The sequence below is a fragment of the Xiphias gladius genome, chromosome 21 (assembly GCF_016859285.1).
Source record: "Xiphias gladius isolate SHS-SW01 ecotype Sanya breed wild chromosome 21, ASM1685928v1, whole genome shotgun sequence".
NCBI lineage: Eukaryota > Metazoa > Chordata > Actinopteri > Istiophoriformes > Xiphiidae > Xiphias > Xiphias gladius.
Genome location: NC_053420.1, coordinates 30,351,660 through 30,373,575, shown reverse-complemented (window position 1 = coordinate 30,373,575; position 21,916 = coordinate 30,351,660). Strand labels below are relative to the sequence as shown.

The window sequence follows — 21,916 nt, the reverse complement described above, 5'->3', positions numbered from 1 at the left end:
ACACTATCAGGATACAATTTCCACAGACAAAGAGGATGATGAAGTAGATGCTGACTAGGATGCCAGGCATGCTGGGTCCTCCATGAGCTATTATGCCATCGTACATGACAGCGTTCCAGTCCTCACCTGTCAGGATCTTAAAACACATATAATTTACACATCCTCCCTATCTTCATCTTTTTTTATTTAATGTAAACTTAAATATCTTTCTTTTTTTTTTTTTTTTGCAGGGGATTCTCTTGAATAATTAAATAATAAAGAGTAACTGTATGTTACTGCAAATAATTTTAACATATTTCAAAATATTTCAACTTTGTTTTAGAGAAATCATCAATTTATGATGAGTGTTTCTGAATACTTATGGACATGTTAGCATCAGAAGCCACTGTATATGTAGAACTGCACAAATCCAGGAAACTTTGTCACGAAATTAATTTAAAACTGACAGAGAAACCAAAAGTCGATCGACATATGAAGAGCTCGACTGAGCATATTTCCTAACTTCAGCCTCCCATCAGCAACTTTCTGTTTTATCAAAGAACCCCATTTTCTTTCAATGCTGTTTCCAATCTGTACTGCTGGCTGAGGAGAATTTTTGGGCCCATTCCAGCCTTAATAGGGGGGTTACACAGTACATTTTCTTTCAGAAAAAAACCTCTTCTTGTACCTGGAACACAGTGATGAGGGACTGAGGGAAGCTGTCAAAGGTACTGCGGGGTTTTGGTTGGTTAGGAAAGTTGAATTTCCCTCCAAACACCTGCATACCCAGCAGGGAGAAGATGACAATGAAAAGGAAGAGGAGCAGCAGCAAACAGGCAATGGAACGGACCGAGTTCAAGAGGGAAGCCACAAGATTACTGAGAGACGTCCAGTATCTACAGCACAAAACATCAGTTGAAAAAATCATCAGTTATTCAGTCATCTGTATTCAACAGAGTATTTGTGACTTATATTATTTTTTTACAATCAGCACTATTATTAGATATTTTTCACTATCAAACTTCGGTCAGACTATACTTACTATACTTATCAGTTTAAAAAGTAACGAGCAACAGCATCCACTAGAAGAGCGATTTGGTTTATTACACCCTAAACCCCAAGCCTCCATAGCAGGGGACATGGAAACAATTTTCAAGACGAAAGCACTGAGTGGACCTCACACTCTGGACATCTTCATCCTCCTGCTCCTCTGTCTTAAACTAAGTAGACCAGTGATCACAGACACAGAGAGATCACGCACCAGGAAGACGCATCATGCAGACACCAGCGCCTGCATACTATACTAAATTCTAGCTGCATAATAGGAAATCATAGCTATATTATACTTAGCACACCCCTGTGACCCATCACCCCTACTCTTTTAACCCCGCTTAACCTTTTGCTGGGTCTTCTGTTTGGTTCCTGGGTTCCTGGGATCCTTCCCAACTCCCGTCTTCCTACGCTTAATGACGATGTTTACACTGATAGCGTCTAATTGCCCAAGTCTTTCCTTGTTGTTACCTCTTTAAGAGAACTAAAGGCTCAACTATCAAACAGTAAAACCTAAAAGAATAAGATGATAACTATCATTTCAAGGGTGAAACACAAAATTGGCAATAAAGAATAAAAACAGACCAGCTGTTTTAGTAAACAATTTTTACCATCAAATGTTCCTGATGAAGACCTTCTGTGATCAGGTCACTGATGGATAATGCCCATACTGCTAACTCCATACACACTGCACATAATGGCTGATATGTAATCAAAGCTATCTCACCTGGTGACTTTGAGTAGGCGGAGCAGTCGTATGCAGCGCAGCACAGAGATGCCCATGACTGACATGACGCCCATGTGGACAAGGATGAGCTCCATAACACCAGTGGACACCACAAAGCAGTCAAAGCGATTGAAGAGGGACATGAAGTAAGAGGGCAAGCCTAGAGCATATATCTTCATGAACATCTCAAGGGCAAACATTGACAGCAGTAGCTTATTGGCATTATCTGTCAATAGTGGATGTGTTTGGGGCCAACAGCATGAAGAGGAAGACAGGAATGAGAGATAGAAAGAGACAGTTATTCAGTTGTTCTAAGATTATATTAGTAGTCAACAGCATGGGAAACATGGAGTTTTCCATGTAATTTTATACAGTTTCACTGGTTAATTATAATGATTTTTTAACTCTGGAAACAGTTTGAAAACATTTCAAATCAAAAAGTGAAGAAGTGAACTAGTCTTAGGGCGCGGAGATAGACTGGCGACCTGTCCGGGGTCTAGCCCGCCTCTCACTCTTGGATAAACCATCTGCTAATGAGAATCCATAGCTGTGAGGAATAACTCATAGTTTTTGCATATGGTCAATGTGAAAATCAAGGACGTAGTTGAAAACTGAACACTACGTTCAATGGGAAGGAGCTACAGCCTGCTGGACAAGTCAATAAATGTTACTAGAATGACATAATACACTAATTAGCATATTCATGACATCATCATGTCATATTTGCATTCTGCCTAGTGTCAGCCAGTTTCAGCCCTTTATCTGTTCGCTTTTTTTCCTGCTGACTGTGCTCACGTATACAGTATTTTAATACATCCGAATTCCCAATAAAGCTGTTCTCATTTACATGAAATAGTGACTGAAATGCGGCCCATTAGGACTTTACTTTACGTTATTTTATAACCGCAACGTCGTTTGACACAATCACCAGACACGAGTTAAAGACAACGGCTGTGCTGTGATTTCAGCAAAATGTACTTGTAAAATGATCAGTCAGAGAGAAAGTTAGAGGCCCATTCGCGTCTGTGTCAGCTGTGGTGTGGTAAACTGAATGAGACGCATACAGAGGTGTGCCTGTAGAGGAAAAACCCAACCTCACGCTTGCCGGGCAATACTGGCGACTCTCTTCTATGGAAAGTAGAAGTATACGCCCAATGGTATAACATCAGCATTCAATTACAGACATTCAAATTTTAAGGCTGGCCTGGCTGTAGACAATTTTCAAAATTGTGTATGGTTATACAACTTAAAAGTGTCCCACTTCCACCATTGTTTGTTTGCAGCTCCCCTGCAGGGTTGACAAGTAAACACGCAGTATCCTAAAACCTCACCAAATCCAACATACTGTTCTTTTCTACCACCAAGAGTCATAAGGATGCTCCCTTATTACTTTCTTTGTATGTACAGTATGCCCTCAAACAGCTCGTGAATTGTCAAACTGGATTTTTAATCATACAGGGACTGTGGCGGATGAATAATTATTCCTTGTTACACAGGGTTTTTAGATATTTAGTAAAAGATCATAACATGTTTAGGAAAAGGGCCACAAGTCAGAGACATATTACACATGATGTCAAGTTTAGAAGACAACTTGAAATCAGAGGAGCAGAGAAAGATACATGGAATCAATTATATTGTGAATTTGGCTGCATTAAAACACAGTATGGATGATCACAGAGAGCAGAGAGCTTAACAGTTTTAATGTGCTGGGTAAGCCACTGTTTCTGCCTGCAGTCAGGGCTGTGTGGAAGTGAAGTTAAGAAGAAAACCTTCTGTCCTCTCGAACTTTATCTGTGATCACTCATTTTAAATATGGCAACAGCTGATCACACAGCTGCTGCCATTAACCTGGATTGATGCTGATTTTGTCAGACAATCTCCGGGGTTATAAAATTAAGATTTGATTATCACTGCAGCGCAACAGCTTGGGAATGACATTTGAGCTGTTTAGATTAATAGCCTATTTCTTCCTCGTTCTGTTGTCTGACAACAGAAACAGAAAAAATATGTAAATTATAACATATTTTGAGTTATTTTGGTTTTATTTACACATCAGAAAAAGATCCAAGTTTATGAAATTATGCACGCAGATGAAAAATGAAAAGTATGTCACTGAAAAAAGAAAGGAAGAGTAAAATGGAAACATCATTGGAAAAAGACAGAAAGCAAAAGATAAGCTCGTACATAATAGCAGACATCCAAATATATAACTACTAAAATAATAAAAATAAAATTAAAACAACTACTTACTAGTGGGCAGTATATGCATTAATCCATGTAAACCATGAGGGTAAAATTGCTGAGAGGGAAACTAATTTGTTAAGGCTTTCTTAAATTGTGCAGGTGCTCAGTGTAAAATATGAGAAGGCACTGCACTCTAGAGGAGTGCAGTGCCCTTCTCATATTTGAATTATTATTAATTTTATTATTATTATTATTATAAACTTTATTTGTACTGCACCATTCATTCAAGAAATCCAGCTCACAGTGCTTCCCAATACAAGAAATTACATGCACAACTGCTTCACATGAAAATATATCAAACAATTAACATTAAAACAGGAATTAAAATGTCATAATCATTTAAAAGAAGTTCAAGGGTAAATGAAATATCACATTAACATAATTATTCAGACCCTTTGCTATGACACTTGAAATTTAGCTCAGGTGCCTCCCATTTCCCTTGATTAACTTTGAGATGTTTCTACACCTTGACTGGAGTCCACCTGTAGTAAATTCAACTGATTGGACATGGTTTGGAAAGGCCCACACCTATCTATATAAGGTCTCACAGCTGACAATGCACACCAGAGCAGAAACCAAGCCAGGTAGGAACTGTAGGTAGGAACTGTAGGTAGGAACTGTAGGTAGGAACTGTAGGTAGGAACTGTAGGTAGGAACTGTAGGTAGGAACTGCCTGCAGAGCACAGACACAGGATTGTGGTGATGCACAGATCTGGGGAAGGCTATGAGAAAATTCTGCTACATATATTTCTATGGGGGCGGCCTAAGTCTTGCCTATACATTTCTATGCATCAGTAATTAATTCCTTTTTTATCCTTTCTCTTCGGGGAAGAAGACTGCAGAACCCAGTTCAGGAACAATAATGTTAATCTTAGACATTTTATTGTTTAAAATGGTTGGTTTTTGGTTGATGTTTCATTTCCAAGCCTTAATACATTTCCACTTTCAACTAAACATTTTAATTAGTGTTATTGCTTTGATTTTACTGTTTTGTTTATAAAAATTACTTAAACATCTTGTGTGACAGAGTCTTCTACAATGTGTTGGTTTAGCTAGTTTTTTTGCATTGAATCAATTTTACTCAGATACATGTGACTGTCAGCAAGTCTCAGAAAGCAAATGCAAAACAGTCGAGGACTTGCACACATTTTTATGATTTACAATTCCTTCCCTTTGTGTTTTCTCTTCTTTCTTTTATATTTGTTTCTAGAAGTACAGTCAAATTAACTAAGACACTTCAAACAATAAATCAATCATTTTGAAACTCTCCAAATATGCATGGGAAATGAGCAAAATTATTCCGGGCCATGCAGTTTAAATTGTTAGGCTAACTTGAACAAAGAGATGGATTTGTATGATCAGGAAAGTAGTGTTCTGTACAAAATTCAAAATACTAAATAAAATGTATTTAGTGCCTATGTATTTTAAAATTTAAAGTGTTGAATGGAATGATATATTTTTTTGTGACAAAGTGTTTTCATTTTACAGTATGTAATTACTTTACAGTTATTAACTTGAATTATTAAAATGTATGCAGTAATTCCTGTTACAGGGGTCTAATATTTGCAGTAGTCAAAATACAGCACCATACATATCAATGTGATGACAATTACAGTACTGTCATTATTACTGTTATACCATTACAGCATTTTATAGGTACTGTGATTAAATTTAAAGTAAGCAAACTGTGGAATGGATTGCAGTAACCTACTGGCTAATAGATGCAGCTAGCTACTGTAAATTTCAGTGTTCTTTTTACAGTGTATTCAAACGTAGGTTTATGATATGATTTCTGGGGAGACTGCATACATCGATATGAAGAAAAGAAAATTCACAATTTGTTCTTAATGGGTTGATGGAATATTTAAATTGGTCTTCCCTATAATAACCTGAGATTTAAAAGGCGTATTTTTTTAGCTGATTTAGATACTTAACATTCAGATCATTAAGATCCAGTAACATTGATGTAAAAGAATCAAGGTCAAGTATCCTCAGCAAGCATGTGATTCAAGAGAACTGACCATAAACAAATGATAAGTAGTTAAATAAAGTAGAATAGAAAAGGGAAGAGAGGCTACATCAAATGAAAAGATATGGTAACTTAGTAAATTTAAAAACAGCTAACAGGAACAACATACTTTGGATCTTCAAAGAGCTGCAGAGGCTCTCTGTGTTGGTCTAGGGTTAGGGATTGATGTCCGTTGTCCTGGGTCAATCAATTATGATACTGTTTCTTTGGCTCTGATTTTCTAAATAATCGATCTTGGAGATAATGTCATTGTTTACGCTGACCGTGCACTGAGATGAAATGAACTGCAGTTGATTTTCTAGTGATCCCACCTTCTATTCCACACGGAGTAATTCACTTCTTTGAGCCTGGGAGAGTTGTTGCTGGATTTTAGCTCCTGGACCTCTTTCATGATTCCATGAACTCTAGCAGTAGTTGTCTCCATGATCAACTTGGTGGATGACGTATAGTTTGCCTCTTGTCTGTTCAGCACTTCCACATAAAAATGGTCTTGCTTTTCAAGCACATCCTTCAAATCTTCCATAGTACCACAGTCTTCATTGCTGGAGGCAGTCAGACATGGTTATCTCACCCAATGTTTAGGCTCTGGCACACCATTCCCTTTCCGCTGCCGGTCCCGCTATACGCAGCACAGCCAGAGGTCACTCCTGGGCTCTGCTCCTTGCTGCTCCTAGCCTGGCTCTCGCTCACTACCAGCGTCTGTTCCTCGCCTGCTCAAGCAAACCTATCAAAGCATCCTCATTATATTTTAGGTCTTCCAAACTACATCTCCCTCTGGTCCCATCAGTCAGTCAGCACTGAGTGTTCCCTTTTCGCTGTGGTTTTTTGGTCAGGAGAACGGTGCGAGTGCCGCTTGTTGTGTGTTTGTGCTGCAGAGAGGAGGCGGCCATCCATACCACGAATCTGGCTGCATTAAAACACGCTATAGATGAGATTAGATGAGATGGGCAGCTGTGGCTCAGGTGTTAGAGAAGGTTGTCCACTAATTGCATTTATTCAGAGTTACCAAAGTATTAACAACGTTTGCAGTTTTGTTTATTCTCAAACCTTTGTGTATAAAACCAAATCAGTTGTATACTAAACCAGAGTTTACCATGACAGCGCATCTCCCTCTCTTTAGCCGTTTACCAACAGTTATTAAAGAGTGTTGGGATATTTAATGGTGAACTGTTCGCCGCGCCTGCCTGGAAAAAGCCCCCTCAAAGTCTCCAACATGCTTGGATATATAACTCTGTGGTCGTGTAACTGGTTTAGTTATAATGTTTATATAGAAGGCTATAACATCATCTGATCTCATTCATCCTTATATTTGTCCTTTGGTGTGATTAAATCTATAAACAATGGCTAATTAACACAGTGAAACCCTGCTGACCTGCTCCTCCTCTGCATCTTTGAAAAACAAGTCCATCTACAAAAATTAGTCCTTATTAAGTCATCCAACAGTCATTAAACATAAATAATGGTATATATAGGGTTTTTGAAACGCCTCTGCCAACTAGTTAGTCTGAACAGCAGGAAACACTGCAGGACATAATCCACTGAAAACACGGAGGCTGTTTCACGTCGTCTGGAATTAAGAAGACACCCCTCTGTAATCACTACATTGATCTGTGATCACTCATTTTAAATGTCGGTACAGTCGATCACTTAGCTGCTGTCATTAACATGGATTTAGGATTATACCTGGATATCAGGATTGTAAAATAATGATTTGCAGCAGAGCAGCAACAAGCTGTAAATACCAATTGTAGGAGTGATTCTGGATGCATGAAGCCTGGTTACCTCTGGTATAGGTTATATACTGCAGGGATTTTTTTCCTCTGTCATCTGTTATATTTTGGTATAAATAAAATTTTTAAAAAGTGTGCTTTGCATTTTCAGCATCAGTTCACAGTTGAGGAGTTACTGTAAGTGTGTGGGCCTTTTTTCAGGGGCTGGGCATCCCTGCTGCCTGTGAGGATTGACTGATGAGCCATTAGGTGATTAATTAATTAACTCATCATTAAGTTCTGAAAAAAAGCATTCGAGGTAGGTTAACAACATTTGGTCCTATGTCTGGTCTGGACTGTGAAGCAGCCATATTGTACTGTATTCACCTGTCATCTTTCCAAAACCGACAGTTCCGGTATTACTGTATGTGTTTCTTTTGCTCTTACTAAGAGAAAGCAGAAGAATGAAAACTCTACTGTAATAAACACAGGATGAAATGCATGCTTGTAAGGTTTGTCATGCTCAGACCTTGCCAGTTTGTGAGTCTCTGAGACTGCTTGTGGTGTTCCGTTGCAATGGCCAGCGTATTGAAGAAGACGAGCATGATCACCCACCAGTAGAACAGTTTGGACTTCACATACACTCGGCATTTACGCCGTAACCTACGATTCCACTTTCGAGCCTGCTTACTGCATAAAAGGGGCAGAGAGATCAGATTAATTAAGAGAAAAAATTAAGAGAAAAAAGCTAAACTGTAAAGATGACAAGCGCACTACTTACTAGTAATAGATGATCAGCTGTGTTGTGTCCATTATGCTGACACTTCCAGTCTCTGATCCTCCATTTTCTGTGGGGAGCAGGCCTGATGAAACACACACACACACACACACACACACACACATTTGTGCCTTTTCCTTAAATTCTTTTTTCCTCCGCCACTTTCCTCTGCTGCACTTGAGGATGGCTGACAGTGAAACTCCACTGACTGTGTCACATAGTGTCGCATCGTTACATGACACCTGTAGCACAAATCTGATTCACCATACAGACAGGAGAAGTAGTTAGAAGTGAGACTCTGGCGTCTCGTAGAAAATGAATAGGGTCAAACTTTGCTTTATGATGCACCACTTTCAGTGGGCTGCTACTGTTGCTGGGCCAAACGTGTTTAAAGGTAGCTGCCAATGGACAAGTTAAAGTGGCAATCTGGAAGATTTTCATTTAAATAAATGTATGTTAAGTCACTATCTTTTGATGAAAACACAATGGTGACTGAGCCTATGGCCACTGATGAAAGTATGGTAATATTCATATACTGTATTTGAAATTATGAACTGGGTGTTTACTGTTACTGTGGTGACATTCCCAGAAAAAATGCTGTAATAAGTTACTGCTAATGCAAACGGAACCTTTCCTTCTAAACCTGATTCACCATCTCTACCACTCGTTTTGGGTATGATTTGCTAAAAAAAAATCCTCTATATGTCACTGTGTCGTTAAGTAGTATGCCTTTTCAATTTGCCTCTTTACCAGAAGTCAGAAACAAAAAAGTCACTCCGGACCCTAGGACTCTTGTGGAATTTCCAAGGGTAAGCATATTTTTTTTTTTACATATTATAGTTTCAGAAGTCTTACTGAAAAGAATTATGTATCTTGATTCAACAAAAACATGCTCAACCAAACGGTTGAACTGTCATTAGTGGTAAAGGTAGTGATGCTAAGATAATAAATTTAAAATTTTTAGGGAAATAAGAAAAACTTATGAACATTCACTGTTGTTAATATCATATATTTAATGTTATTCCATCATATACACACACACACACACACACACACACACATATATATATATATATATATATATATATATATATATATATATATATATATATATATAAAATGAAAATTATTTCAGTATGATTTTTCACCATTTCTGAGATGTTTTCATAGTAGTGTAAATATGGTAAATATCTAGAATAGTGGATTTAATTTTCATCTGTTTGGTGGTACTGTTGCACCACCAAACAGATGAGCAAGTTAGTAATTTATTTGACTTTTTCTAAATATTTTGATAGTTGTAAATGTACTTTGACTATTATCAGACTGTTTTAAAAAAAAAAAAAAAACATTGATTGTTTTTATTATTGACCAAGGAAATAAAAAATGAAAAGAAAAAAAAATTCCTTTGCTTTTTTCATTGTGATGTCATGAAACGGTTAAAAGCATTTCACTGCTGAAACAACAGTTGACTTTTTTATAGTGTAGTCACAGGAAATGCAATGTGTTTGTTAGTAAGCTTAGCACTTACCGCTAAACCGCAAACAATCAGATCATGGTCGCTCACAGAATAGTGGAAAAAAGACAATTATTGCCTGACTTCTTTATTCATACCACAATGGTTTGTTTTGCTGCCCCTAGAATTCTGTGACCCGTTGTATTAAACTACATTTGCTGTTACCACCAGTGACTGCTGATGTCGCAAAATCAACCAGGACTGAAATCTTCCAGAATGACACTTTAACATTACTTAGTCAAATACAACAACATTAAAGGAACAGCAAACAAAGGGGAAAACACAGAAAAGGTAAGAGGAGGAAAGCCAATGCCAGTGTGTCATCTTACATAATCTAGGCTTGGGACTCTTTTGGTTTGAGAGTATGCAAAATGATGCCTTTTGGAAAGAGCCTGGCTTTATTATAGAGCTCTGTTGGATTAAGGGTATTTTATTATCTAGTCTTGAAGCTTTATCATTAAATGTATCTGGTCTTGACTATTACTTTCACTATTACATTTCTAACATGACTGGCCTGTTTGCTCTGCCAATTCTGTCTCTGTTCCCTCAGCCACTTTCTCAATTCCCCAGGCACCTGCATCTCTGTGGAATTTTCCCGACCCTGCCATTCCCCACCTGACCCCTAGATGCCCTCAGACTTCGCGTCTGTCCCAGTCACCTGACTTTTACACCCTACGACTCACCTGTTCCTCATTCCCAAAATCAACCCCTCAGTATTAATACCTGCCATTCACACCTGCTCCCTTCCAGGTTATAAATGTTGCTGTGTGCGTTTGCATTGCAGCAACCTAAACCTAATCTTGTATCCCTTTTACATGCTCGTCCCCCTCTCCTGTAACCTGACCCTGACAGCTGTTACTTAATATCTTTATGTACTACTCCTGTGACAACACCTGCTGCACACTATACACGTCGTGCACCCAAACACTCACCCTCTTTCTATCCTCCTGGTCAATAAGAGCTTATACCAGTTGGTTCTCTGATTTACTTTACTGAACCCTCACAGGTTTGTTTTGCCGTTGTAGGCTGCCTTGCGCTTGACACCACCAAACTGAGTGGTGCTTACACCCACAAGTGGTGGGTTGGATATGGCTTCACTTTGACGTCTTTGGCACAGAGGAGAACACTAACTGCCCTCAGTGGTTTCTGATGCATGGCCCACCAGGTCCAGTGGGGACAGATGCCTTGAGCTTTTCATGGCCTCAAGTGAAGCTGTATTTTTTTCCTTGCTTCATCTTCCCTAGGAGGGTGAAAGTACTGTGTGCCAAGGAGATCTTGGTGGCACCAAAACCAATCAAAGCAAAGACAGTGGATCGCAGAGTTTCAGGAGCTGCTGAAGGGATGTCCGCTTCATTGGCACTGTTTATGGTGTGTGCCCTTAGAAGATGTGTGTAATGCAGCTGCATTCACTTCATCCTTCTCTCTCTGATCCTTGGTTCTCAGGGTTGCAGCAGTTGCATAGGCTTTCAATGTGTTTTAGCTGCCAAGGCCTTCTCATTGTTAGTATTCATTCCATTTGCGCAGCTTTCGCTGTCTATGTGGGTCATGCTCCAGGATGTTTTACTTTGAATATGAACATGTCCATTTATTGCCTTTTAATCTGAATAATCTTTTTTGCAATTTCATTTCCATAACTTTCAGTTACTGATAACAAATTCAGTAACTGAATTCAAAGGGTTCTATTTCGGGTATTTTATTGTGGTCAGTGATTGGATCTTCTGCTGTGCCCCTTGGCAGAGCACTGCACTTACAGCAAAATGTTACTGACAGATAAATGACATCTAAGGAATGTGACACACTGCCATGAAGCTTTATTTGGCAAACACCAATCAGCTATTTAATTTTTAGATCTATAAAGTCTTTCAGTTGTAGCACTACCTAATAAAACCTACTCAGAGATCGGAACTGCACTGAATAATATTGCTGCAGATGACAGAAAAAAAAATTTAAACTTTTGCAATGAAACTCAACAAACAGCAGCAACCAAACAGCTGCAAAAGCAATCCAGGGATTTCACAAACATTCACAACAGTAAGTCAATGCAAAAGACAGCGAAAAATATTTGAAGATTTACTATAACAGGACTGCACCACTTTCAAGTCTGTGTATCTTTGATATAACAATTGATAAACTTATATGTTTTTTTTTTAAAAAAGGATAGAAGAAAAGGTCCACATCTTGAGCACACCCTATCAAATTAGAAACACACTGAAAGAGAAACACTTCAGTGCACCATCAAATGGTGGCTTTCAAGGAGAGAGGAAGACAGAGTGGACAATCATGTAAAAGGATTTTTACATGAAATCTACCACATTGAATTTCCGGTAAGAACTGATGAGGAAGACATGATGATTTGGCAACATGGACATTAATCATTAAGTTTAAAAGAGGGAGCGACTTGTCCTAATAGGAGTTTTGACAATTGCACCAGACTGTCAATCCTATGTCTTTTCTATTCTATTCTTTTTTACAAGTAGTCTAATCTTTGTGCTTTGTGTCTTACCCTGTCCCTCCTGGTCATTGTCCATGACCTCAGCCTGAGTGATCCACTCCATATAGCCCTTGAGGTCCTCATCTAGCTGCTGGGTTTCTCTCAGCTTTTGAAACTCTCCACGGGACTTGGCCTTCTCTCGCTCTTTTGTGAACTCACTAGTAGGAAACAAGACAACCGATCTGAACTAAAACGACATAACAAAGTGAGAAATAATGTGAAGAGCACACACTAAAGATCGCTGGGAGAAATGGACAAAGCAAAAAAGTAAATCATGATTATGCAAAAGAAATGAATGGAAGAGTAGTAGTTAGGTTTAGAGTAATCCTACCCACTGAGCACACCCAGAACCAGGTTGAGCACGAAGAAGGAGCCAACCAGGATGAGTGTTGTAAAATAGATCCATGGCCATTCCATTCCTATAGCATCATTTACCTGTCAGACAAAGCAAACATATTTGTCTAAAATGGGCCAGACAAATGGGCCAGATTGAAATCACAAAAACTGCAACTCTGGCTCAGAGAGGGTGGGCTGGCCTTGGTGAATATTAAATATTACCAACTGGCTTGCCTGTTCTGGTATCTCTGGGACTGGTTTAGAAATTACCCACTGTCCAAATGGCTTAACTGGGAGGCTGTTCCACTGGGCAGTTTTCTCCTCCAGAACCCATTCAAAGCATGGAGAATAATTAAGAAGACAGGGACACAGGAGGATTGTTTCTCTCTCCTCAATCCCATTCATTTAAATCTGGATTTCTCCCCTGGTCTTGAGGACGGTGCGTTACTTTTGTTGTCTGGGAAGGGTATCTGTACTATAGAGGACTTAGTGGCTAATGGTACTGTTGAATGTTTTGACCAGTTCAAGGAACAGTATGACCTTGGCACACACTTTTTTAGGTACTTGGAGATCCGTAGTTTTGTCTTCTTGAAAGTAAAGTTTACACCCCAGTGGATTCTATTGCTCATCTGTAGAAGGGGTCTTGCAAGATTCTGATTCCTGAAAATTGACTGCCAGGTTTTACAATGCTCTGATCCCCACAGCAGAAAGCATGGGTCATCTGAAATCTCTTTGGGAGGCTGACTTGGCCATAATCATCTCAGATAACGAGGGGTGAGATGTTTGGTTTAGCTCATGTGGTTTTTTTTACTACCAACAAAATCAAGGAGATGCAATTCAAAATTATTCATAGGCGCCAGAATACAGTAATATGCAATAAGTTTGACCCTCTTTTTTGTAATAAATGCAAGGTTTCTGAGGGGTCATACTTCCATTGTATTTTTGATTGCCCCTTTATAAAAAATATCTGGGGAAAGGTTTGTAAAGAAACTTCTGAAATGTTTGGTAAAAATCTAGATCTTAAATCTGTTTTGTATTCTTGGATTACATTCTGCACTGAACCCTAAACCCCATATGTCATAACTGCTTGATGTTGTTTTGTTTGGTGCTTGAAGGCGCACCTTACGTCAGTGGATCTCTGACAAACCTCTTAACCCCTCACAGTAGTTACAAGGCGAAATAGAACTCATCCCTCTGAAAGCCATGACCTACTGCCCCAAGGACAAACCTTCAATGTTCTATAAATTTTCAGATCCCTTCTTGAATTACATTGTAACAGAGAGAGCACTGTTTTTGCTGAGAGGCCCCTATAAACTTATCATCACATTTGTAGAGAGGATCATACCTGAGTCTTAGTCAAGTAATTTATCATATATATATATATATATATATATATATATATACTATAAAAAAAAGAAACAAGAGAGGGTCTCTGGGTATTCAGACTGTCACCTGGGAGACTTGTTGACCAATACCTTACCCAGTAGAGGACATCAGTCCACCCTTGTGTTGTGATACACTGGTAGACAGTCAGCATGGAAAAGCCCAGGTTGTCAAAGTGAGTGATTCCATGGTTTGGGCCTGGCCACCCAGCACGACACTCTGTGCCATTGATGGTACAACGGCGACCGTTCCCCGCTTGGGCACATGGAGCCGGCTTCTCATTCTCCACTGTCGCAATAATGTCTGAAGGCCAGAAGAGGGTAATGCTAATGGTTAGCCAGATCTCTGCCTGTGTTTGTGTGTATTTCTATGTAGGAGAAAGTTAAGCTATGTGAAGCTGGATGACCCCACATGTATTATATACATGGTAGCATTACTTAGAGATGCACTTCTCTATGTGTAGGGTAAGATGAAGCTGTCACTACACATTTTTTCTTAACCATAAGCGAAAAGGCTTATACACCATTTTTGCATTGTTATAATCCAACAACTTCTGCTATTATTTTATTACCATATGCTGAACTGAGGGCAGACACATCAGCAGTTCATCTTGTCGACATGTTCATCTTGATACATGTAACATATACAGTTGCTCAGTGTTGTTTACAATTACAGACCTCGCAAACAGCACTGGGCTGCAATGAGCAGACCCAACAGACATCCTCTGTTTGTCAATGGGACAGCTAGATATTGAGAAAAAGCCTCTGCATCTCTTCATCTAATAACAGGTCACCTGTGTTTGGTTAAATGATAACTTTTTCAGAGGCTACATGCATAAATATCAGAAAGCAGTTATGTAAGTAAGATCATTTTATCAGATCTAATCTCTCAGAACTACCACAACTCCAGCATTTTTTCAGTGTAACTCAACTAGTCATGAGATTGAATTACCCCTGTAAAATTTGAGGAATTTCTGAAGTAATTTACTAATAAAATCTCCCATCTTATTGTCCAAATTTCACCTCAAGGTAGTGACCCTTCAATAGTCCAATCATTGATCCAGCAGAGTTCTACTCATCTCACCTACTTTGAACCCATATCTATTTCATTGTTAGAAGAGATAACAACTGATATGAAACCCACATCATGTCCTCTAGATATCATACCTACTAAGTTTCTACTCTCAATCTCTACTTAAATATGTATTTAAATATGCTAATGTTCTGGTTGTGTTCCTTCCTATTTCAACCATTCTATTGTCCAACTAATTTAAAGAAACTCAATCTTTATCTACTGGACCTCAATAGTTACAGACCATTTCCAAATTACCATTCCTCTCCAAAGTCTTTGAAAAGTATAGTCATCTCAGTTAATATCATTCATGATTATCAATGTCAGTCTGCAATCAGATCTTATCACAGCACAGAAACTGCCCTTCTAAGGGTTAATAACTATATCTTGGTTGGTGACTGCTCAGTTCTGATACTAGTGGACCTTAGTGCTGCATTTGACAAAGTTGACCATTCCACCTCAGTTGCCTTGAGGGGTGGTCCAATCTCGGATTTTGCCCTAGTGGGTAACACCAGCTGTGTAAGTAACTTCATATAACTGCCTCAATGACATTAAGTTTTGGATATCAAGCGACTTCCCCTATTCAAATGAGAGCAAATCTGAGGTTGTTTCATTCAGCTCACCAAACTCTATCCAGTCGATCCACAATAACCTAATCTATCTAAACCTAATAACTATAATCTATCAGCATATGTAAAACCTGCTGATAAAAACTAAGAAGTGCTGTTTGACTCTGTATTTAGCTTTGATGCCAAACTGTGCAGTCCCGTTTTCCTCACTTTTTTAACCTCTGCTGACCTGGAGAAAGCTATTCCCACTTTCTCTCTCTTCAAATTTGGAGTACTGTAACTCCGTCTACTAATTTACTAATTCAATGAAATATGATCACATCACCCGTACCTTGATTGGCTACCTGTTAATTTAGAATTGTTGAGATTTTTTTACTAATACCGTTAAAGTCCAGATGGGGTCCTGCTCCTATGAGCCAAATCACAGTCTGATGTCCTCACCTGTTGCTGTTTTTAAAGAGGATAAGAGGAGCTCATATGATTGGTCATTACTGAAGCCCTCTCCGACTCCACCTGCTCATTCTGTATTGTTCTTCCTTTCACATTTATTCAGCCTCTCTTCCATATTGCACCCAGCTTCACCTAGTTGTGCCTGGTTTGCACCAGGGCCTATGGTCATCAAAATTGCAAAAATTTGATGGTCACATCCGTTTGTGTTTGCATGTGGAGATTTTGCTTGCGTTTGTGTCATATTTCCAGAAAAATAGAGCCTTACATCTTGCCAATATATGATCACTAAATAAGGTCAGTATTGGCCCTAATAGCAATCCCCATTTAGAATGGGGCATCCCAAGTATTACTGCCATATATATAACCCTATTGCACTGCATATGTACTTGTGCCGGTGTAGTAGCAGGTCTTGTGCATTTTGCACTTGAAGAGCTCCAGTCCCATAATGGAGTAAATGGTGACCATGAACAGAACCAGTAAGGTGATGTGGAACAGAGGCAGCATGGACTTCAGAATGGAGTTCATCACCACTTGCAGGCCTGAGAGGTTAAACAAGATGCATCTTGGAATAAATCACGTCAGTTGTCATGTACCATATATATAATATATATATATATATATACATACCATACACACTACATTGACTTAAACCTTTACTATTAATAATAATAAATAATACCGCTAGAAATAAAATAATGGTAGTAAAATAAACTTTATCGATTATGGCATGACAAAATGCTACAGTTGAACTATACAAAGTATGTGTTTCAACAGCAGACCAGTTACTTACTGGGGACACCAGAGACCAGTCTGAGTGGACGGAGGACTCTGAAGGCTCGTAGAGCTTTCATGTCAAAGCCACCACCTTTTTCTCCTACTGGAGCTTCCACTCCACTGATGTGGTTAATGGCATCCACAACCACAGTGAACAACCTGGAGAGATACAAACTCAACATGAGGTTTTCTCTGATCAGATATCTGCCAAAATGGTTGTGTAGAAAATTCTAAGTTTCCAGAATATACTGTAAAAAGCAGTGAGCATCTTTCCTGTCTTTGCTCATTGACAGGTGCCTAAATTGTTCTGCTTCTCCTTTGGTGAATCTCGGCTCCCTTAATGTTGCTCTACATTTCTCTCACATGCATCTTTTCTTCCAACTCTAGTCCCTCCTACTGAGGATATGAGAAGATATATGTTAAATCTCTAACAGATTTCCAGTAAAGGGCTGTGTTGGTGCCATAACAGAATTTAGTGAAGTCTGGTCTTGTGTTTTGGCTCCCTCCTCTCTTCTCAAAGCAGAAATAAGAAAATTGTAACATCCTTCGGAATGGCGGACTGGATCGATTTCTTCAAGTGAGAACGGATCAAATGAGGGTATTGGATTGTACTCCATCTCTATATATTTATACAGATGTGGCTGTAAGTGATGGTACCCTTCCACTTAAAAAAAAGTTTAAGTGTATTCTCCGAATAATTGAAACTGACAAAAGTAATCGGCATCCACTATTCTCTATTCTCTATTTAATAGAATCGACTTTGATTTTCAACGTAATAATATTTTAAATAATACAACAGAAGAAAATGGTATGGAAAAAAATATTGGGACACTAAACCTAATATTGTGTAGCACACACTTTTCAGACAATTACTGCAGTGCATTGCTTTTTGTAGCTCCTAATGACACCTCTACACTCCTCAGCTAGTATTTTGGCCCAGTCTTCTTGATTAAACTGTTCCAGTTCTCTCTAGTTTGATGGATGCCTTCTCCTATCTGTGAGTTTCAACTCTTCCATAGATGTTTAGATGGATTAAGATCAGGTCTCAGAGCTGGCCACTTCAGAAAGGTCCAATGTTTTCTTCTCATCCATTCTTGGTGCCTTTTTAAATGTGTTTTGGGTCATTATCCTGTTGGAGGAGCCATGACCTGCAGCTGAGACAGAGCTTTTATACACTGGGTAGAATGTTTATCTCGAGAATACCTCGGTAATCTTCTGATTTCATTGTGCCTTGCAGATTTCAAGGCCCCCTGTGCTAGACACAGCAAAGTAACACCATAACATAACTGAACCTACTCCATGTTTCACAGTGGGGATGGTGTTCTATTCTTTGAAAGCTTAATTTTTTTTTTCTGTGAACAAAGACCTGATGGGGCTTACAAGAAAGTTCTCCCAAACTTATTGTGACTAGTTAATATAAGTTTCAACAAACTCATGTCAAGTTTTATATTCCTGGGACTTCTTCCATGGAGCCCACTCTTATTCAGAAGAGTGATGTATGGTGCAACCAGACACTGTTGTATGTCGATCCTGGTGGTCACCTTGTATCTGTTTTGAAATTTTCCTTGCCTTTTTTTCTACCATTCAATCTATCTTTCTGTTCAGTCTGGGCTCAATTTTTGTGGTCACAGCCAGGGAGGTTGGTATGCAGTTTTTGTATGGCGGTAAACCTAAGGCAGGGAGAGCAGCAACAAAGATCCTCCCCCAGGGTAGACATCATTGTCAGCCATGACATAGATTTAGTCAGATACCGCATGAAAAGGAGGAGCTGGAGTGGAGGTGGGTTGCGCAGCAGTTTGCAAAGGAAGCAGAAAGGGTAGGCAGGTGAAGTCAGCTTAAATAGGGCGCCCTGTATGAGATTTGCCGGTTGGATGCTTCAGAATCAGCTGATGTCTCAGCTTGTGTGCTGAGCTTGACTTAGTGGGCTTCCTGAACTAACACAATGCTCAATTAATACAATTAGCAGCTGTGGTCTGAGGGACATCAAGCTGATTGGGGGTGTCTTGTAGCCTTTAAATGGCCATGCCCAGCAATTATTTTCTTCCTTATCTCCTCAGACAACTCTCTGCTTTTCTTTCTCTTGTCCATATTCAGTGTAATGCACACAATGATACCAAACAGCACAATCAGTACTTTTCTCCATGTAAATAGGTGGGATGATTGATCATACTATTGAAGGCACCTGTGGTGTTAATTGGAGATAATAGTCTACTTAAAATGTCACTACAATCCAATTATCACCACTTCTCATGGGTACCAATCATTTTGTCCAGACAATTTTAAAAGTATTTTTTTAGACTAAGCAAGAATTCAGCTCTTTTCACAGCTTCTTTTTTTTAATCCTATGGCAAACTAAAGACATGCAAGTATGCAGGACAAAAGAACTTTTAATTTCAACACTAAGAAGAACGGAACATTATTTCAGTGAGTTCTAAGGGTACCAACACTTTCAGCTGCATCTTTATGTGTCAGTTATAAGGGACTGGCAATTAGACTCTTCCGTTTTCAATACCTGCTACTACATTAATTAGCTTTTTTAATTTAAAGCTGTAACACAGTCTTCCCAACTCCAGGTATGGAGTTCTGCTGACCACTCAAGCCATGCTGGCACAGTGCATGTCTTTTTGTACTGCACTGTATAGAAAAGACATGCACTGTCTTTTTGTACAGCAATGTAACAAAAGCCTGTTGTCTGCTGCTCTTCACTGTGGCTGCATGTTGTTTACCATGGGCAGGACCACAACAATGCAGCTCCATGTAACTGTCTCCTGCTATGAGGATGCAGCGGAAACACACATGTTTGTGACTTGGTAAGGCACATTAAAGCTGACTGACCCAGTCCCATGGCAACACAGGATAAGACCAAGTGCTACGAACCCAATACCTCCCCTTCTCCACCTTTATCCTCGGTTTATCCTGAGAGATGCAGCTGAAGAGGTACCATCAGTGTCCTACAGCAGGGGTCAGCAATTATGTTCCCCTGGCCAGTTTTTTTTTCATGTTTACTGAATGGTTGGGGCAACATAGTTTTACAGATGTGATGGAAATTGTTGTTTTTTTTTATTTTATTTTTTGAGAAAATTAGTCACGATATTTAAAATGTAATCTAGGTTATCCACATTCTGAATGGATGAGTGAAAATTACTATTATTGTTGCCTCAGGTAAAAAAACGTATTAGCAAGCCATGTCTATCAGACAGCCACCGATTTGTATTTGAAATGCAAATTATTTATTATATTTGTTGTTAAAAGGTCATGTTTACATGGATTTATACAAGCCTGTTACTTAAATTGTTGGCAACATTTTTGTGAAAAATAATTCAAAAGTTTTGATCCAACTATGAAAAGGGAAACCTCAGATATTTTTGTTGGGCTAGATTTGGCCTACAGGTCACTATTTCTCCCTTTATTGAGCTATATTTTAGTGTCTATTCCTCGCACTTGCAGGGAAACTATAGGAATGAGGGGAGGATGGGCAAAATCCAAGGCTTGACCAGGGCTAGGCATCAAGCCCAAAATCTTCTTGTAATGAGCTGATACTTGTAAAGACTGATCCTTCGGGGTCCAAAAACGTCCTCTTCACCACTAATTAGCAAAGCAAAAACAGCATGGGCCAAATACAAACTTATCAACTTACCCAACAGATACGCAAACAAAGTCCAAAATGTTCCAGCAGTTTCTTAAATATGCATCAGCATGAAAAAGAAATCCGTAGGCAACAATCTTCAGGAAACACTCGATAGAGAAGATGATGAGGAAGATGTACTCCAGGCTTTCCTGTGAAACAACAGCAAAGGGTTTTGTTTGAATCTGTGTTGCTCGTAAATCAACCGAAAAAAACTTATAGTAGTGTTATTTCATGCATAGCTTTTGGTTTTAATTTACTGACAACATTCTTATATATTAATAATAACACAACATGTCAGACTGTCAGGGAAGGAGCCATTAAAGTTATTTTCATTGTTGTACCTTGTGTTTACACTAATGTGTAGCAAATAATTTTTTTAAAATCAAAATCAGTCTTTTAGTTTTTTTCACTCAGGGCGAAGACTGTTGTTGAGTAGTCAAATACTCTCACTGCTCATGTTTCTGACAACTTAACGAGTATTTTATGTTCCACGTCACACTAATCTCCTTCTGTCTGTTCATGTCACTTACAAACACACACCACTACAGTGTTCTAGGGCCTCTCTCATTTCAGTAGAGAAATGTAGTGAATGTCTATTTTAAATACACATCACACTGACTGTGCCCTTCAGTGATGTTAAACTGATATGAGAGCCTGATATTGTCTTCGTAACCTGTCCTTGAATATAATTTAATCCAGGTAAATCAATGAATTTAAATTAACTAATGAAAGTAATTAATCAATACAAGACAAAACCTCTGTCTGCAACCAAGACTAAAATCTAAAATTAAAAGAAATTGTCAATTTCCACTTTTCTTTTTAAGTATTTGTGGGCTTTAAGAAACTGTTGATGTGAAATACAACAGCCATGACGAGAAATGAGTGCAGCAAAAGTCCCTGGCCACACTCGAACTGTGGATGCTGCAATGACATGGTCAGCCTGTTAAACTGTGAGGACGGCCCAGTTACTGTCAAAAGATGTTTTAAAATTTTTAAAAGAAATACAAAGCGAAACGAATAAAACAAATGCAAATGATTCAATGCGTAAAAACCACAATTAAGTATGATAAAATGGTTTATGGTGGAAACTCGGATGGGAGTAGACTCTTGATTCTCAAAGGGGACCTGAGGAGTTTTCTTTTAAAGAAGCAAGAGTCATGTTTGCATTCAACAAATAACTTTAGT

The 21,916-nt window shown here is 38.8% G+C and overlaps 1 protein-coding gene across 1 annotated transcript in view; it reads right to left on the bottom strand.

Annotated features, from left to right (window-relative positions):
- Nucleotides 1-21,916, bottom strand: part of LOC120807109 (dihydropyridine-sensitive L-type skeletal muscle calcium channel subunit alpha-1-like) — a 92,835-nt gene that overhangs the window by 63,732 nt on the left and 7,187 nt on the right. The window contains exons 3-13 of the mRNA XM_040158804.1: nt 20,741-20,880; nt 17,120-17,262; nt 16,716-16,868; nt 14,337-14,542; nt 12,852-12,955; nt 12,533-12,678; nt 8,520-8,601; nt 8,268-8,428; nt 1,757-1,982; nt 668-875; nt 16-136 (exon numbers count right to left, since the gene is read on the bottom strand). Coding sequence (XP_040014738.1) covers nt 16-136; nt 668-875; nt 1,757-1,982; nt 8,268-8,428; nt 8,520-8,601; nt 12,533-12,678; nt 12,852-12,955; nt 14,337-14,542; nt 16,716-16,868; nt 17,120-17,262; nt 20,741-20,880 — 1,690 coding nt within the window. The remainder of the gene's footprint in view (nt 1-15; nt 137-667; nt 876-1,756; nt 1,983-8,267; nt 8,429-8,519; nt 8,602-12,532; nt 12,679-12,851; nt 12,956-14,336; nt 14,543-16,715; nt 16,869-17,119; nt 17,263-20,740; nt 20,881-21,916) is intronic.